At 43.3% G+C, this 2,363-nt stretch overlaps 1 protein-coding gene across 1 annotated transcript in view; it reads right to left on the reverse strand.

Annotated features, from left to right (window-relative positions):
- Positions 1–33: 33 nt before the first annotated feature.
- Positions 34–2,363, reverse strand: part of LOC121918211 — a 3,195-nt gene continuing 865 nt past the window's right edge. The window contains exons 5-11 of the mRNA XM_042444297.1: positions 2,187–2,282; positions 1,981–2,051; positions 1,791–1,839; positions 1,025–1,080; positions 549–633; positions 334–467; positions 34–260 (exon numbers count right to left, since the gene is read on the reverse strand). Coding sequence (XP_042300231.1) covers positions 41–260; positions 334–467; positions 549–633; positions 1,025–1,080; positions 1,791–1,839; positions 1,981–2,051; positions 2,187–2,282 — 711 coding nt within the window. The 3' untranslated portion in view covers positions 34–40. The remainder of the gene's footprint in view (positions 261–333; positions 468–548; positions 634–1,024; positions 1,081–1,790; positions 1,840–1,980; positions 2,052–2,186; positions 2,283–2,363) is intronic.

The following is a 2,363-nucleotide window of genomic DNA, read 5'->3' on the forward strand; positions in this document are numbered from 1 at the left end:
TTATTGCCTTGGCCTGAAGAGACACAGAAAGACCCTGGCCTTAGTAACAGGAACCAATCCCACGGATGACCCACAAAGACGCAGATGAATTTGTGTCTTCGCAGAGAGGGTCAGCAGGGAAAGCCCCCGTCTTCACCTGTTCGTCTGACTCCTGACACAGGCTGAAGCGTTCGTTCGCTGAGTAGATTAAATATTGGAACGCAATGTCCAGGTTGCACTTGGGCGAAGAAAGTATGGTGTACATCAGGTTGTCACAATGCCTGCAAACGAAAATAAAAAGGAAGTCGCATCCTCGCCGGGATCCATGGCGCGGGTGCGTGGTAATCTACTTACTTGTCGCAAGTGTCGAAATAATGTTCCGTCACAAGACGCAAGTGATTTAGTGCCAAAATGTCTGCCATTTCTGTCCCCACCTCAAGGTCATAGCCCGGCATCCCCTGGCAAATGCGATGCAGAATTTTCATTCCCTACGCAGGGATGGAAAGAAAAATTAGGGAATTGCCATTCGCTGACTGTGAGAAGCAGTAAGAAAAGGGGGAGTTCCTTACTGAGGAAGAGCGCAGTTGCTCATAAAAAGCGGCACGCATTTGAGAACTGCGCTCCTCAAGCGAAGCTCCTTCTGGCATCTTAGGTCTGAAATGGAGAATGGAAAAGTCTATGAGATGTGGGCCTTCAGACCATAACAACAACAACAACAACAATAATAATGGCAACAACAACGACAACCACCCCAGGAATTGACACTACGGCAATGGCTTCTGAAATATGGCATCTGCTGGGTTTGGTCCCAAGACCTTTAACGGATATTTCTTTGGGGTGTTCACTCTTTTTGTCGTCTGGGAGTTCGGCGATGACAGGGTCCATCTTCTCCATTAGGAGCTGGACATATGCCCCCATGCATGCTGCATAATTTGCGATTTTAATGTCCAATGCAGCAGAAGCATAAAATTTCTTAGCCAAGCCGTCTATCTTCCTGCTTTCCTTATCTACTGGGGAAGAGGAAGGTCGGGCAGTGTTCACTTACCCCTTTTCGTTCGAATTTCCTATTATCGAAGGTTCAAAGTTCACCTTAGTAAAATCCTATTAGGAGAAAAGAAGGATAGATTTTAAGGCTATTTTATATATATTAGCCTTACACACACACACATACACACACAGACACTCATCCCTCCATGTTTGTGGTTTTGATATTTGCGGATTTGATTATTCACACAGATTTGATTAATACATTCTCTCTAGGAATACCTAGCTCTTCCAGTGCAAGTCGATGGTCAACTTTAACTAAACGTCACACTGAAAGACATAGAGATTATTCCTAGAGAGAATTCTCTACTAGGCATTTGTAGCTCCTCCAGGCAGTGTCTGTCAGATGTTGACCACAGAGTTGCACTGGAGGACCTAGAGATTCCTAGAAACAATACTCAACTGGGCATTTGCAACTCCTCCATCGCAACTCTATGGTCAGTGTCTGTTGTATGTACACCACAGAGTTGCAATGGAGGACCTAGAGATTCCTAGAGAGAATACTCAACAAGGCATATATATATATATATATATATATATATATATATATATATATATGAGTGTGTGTGTGTGTGTCTTTTGCATTAGTCACAATAGATTTACAGTAGATTTTATTCTATGGTAAGTGTGGAATTTAGAATACACACACACACACACACACTATGAGCATCAAATATGTATTTTCCTATAGACCTAATAGTTGAGCACAAATAATAGAAGAATATATTGCCTAATATAAGAAAATAGCAAAGTTACTGTTCCCTTACCATTGAGGATGTAGCTGGCCTTACAAAGATCCTTCTGGTTTTTGGCATTCTGAAATGCAGCAGGAAAGGTGTAATTATTATTGTTGTTGTTGGTAATATTGTTATCTGCTGGGGTCAGTTCCAGCATACCCTCCCTTCCTTGCCTTGCCTTTCCGAACTGGGAAGCATCCTTTGCTTGCCCCTTTGTTACCTGGCCAGATGCTCCACTTTGTCCTGCGCCTCGTTTTCCGCTGCAAAGACGCCATCGCCATCTTGGAAATGCTATCAATAAGTGGATTTGGAGGCAGCAAGTGAGAGAATATATCTCTATCTCTATCTACCTATTTCTCTCTCTCTCTCTCTCTCTCTCTCTCTAGGCATCTAAATATATTTATTTTCCTGGCTCCCTTCCCTTACCGTCGGTGATGATGGAGGCTCCTCGAAAGCATTCTCTAGACACTCCAGTTTGTCCTGCGCCTCATCTTCCGCTGCACAGATGCCATCTTGGAAATGCTATCAATAAGTGGATTTGGAGGCAGCAAGTGAGAGAATATATCTCTATCTCTATCTACCTATTTCTCTCTCTCTCTCTCT

The sequence above is a fragment of the Sceloporus undulatus genome, unplaced genomic scaffold (assembly GCF_019175285.1).
Source record: "Sceloporus undulatus isolate JIND9_A2432 ecotype Alabama unplaced genomic scaffold, SceUnd_v1.1 scaffold_6056, whole genome shotgun sequence".
Classification (NCBI taxonomy): Eukaryota; Metazoa; Chordata; class Lepidosauria; order Squamata; family Phrynosomatidae; genus Sceloporus; species Sceloporus undulatus.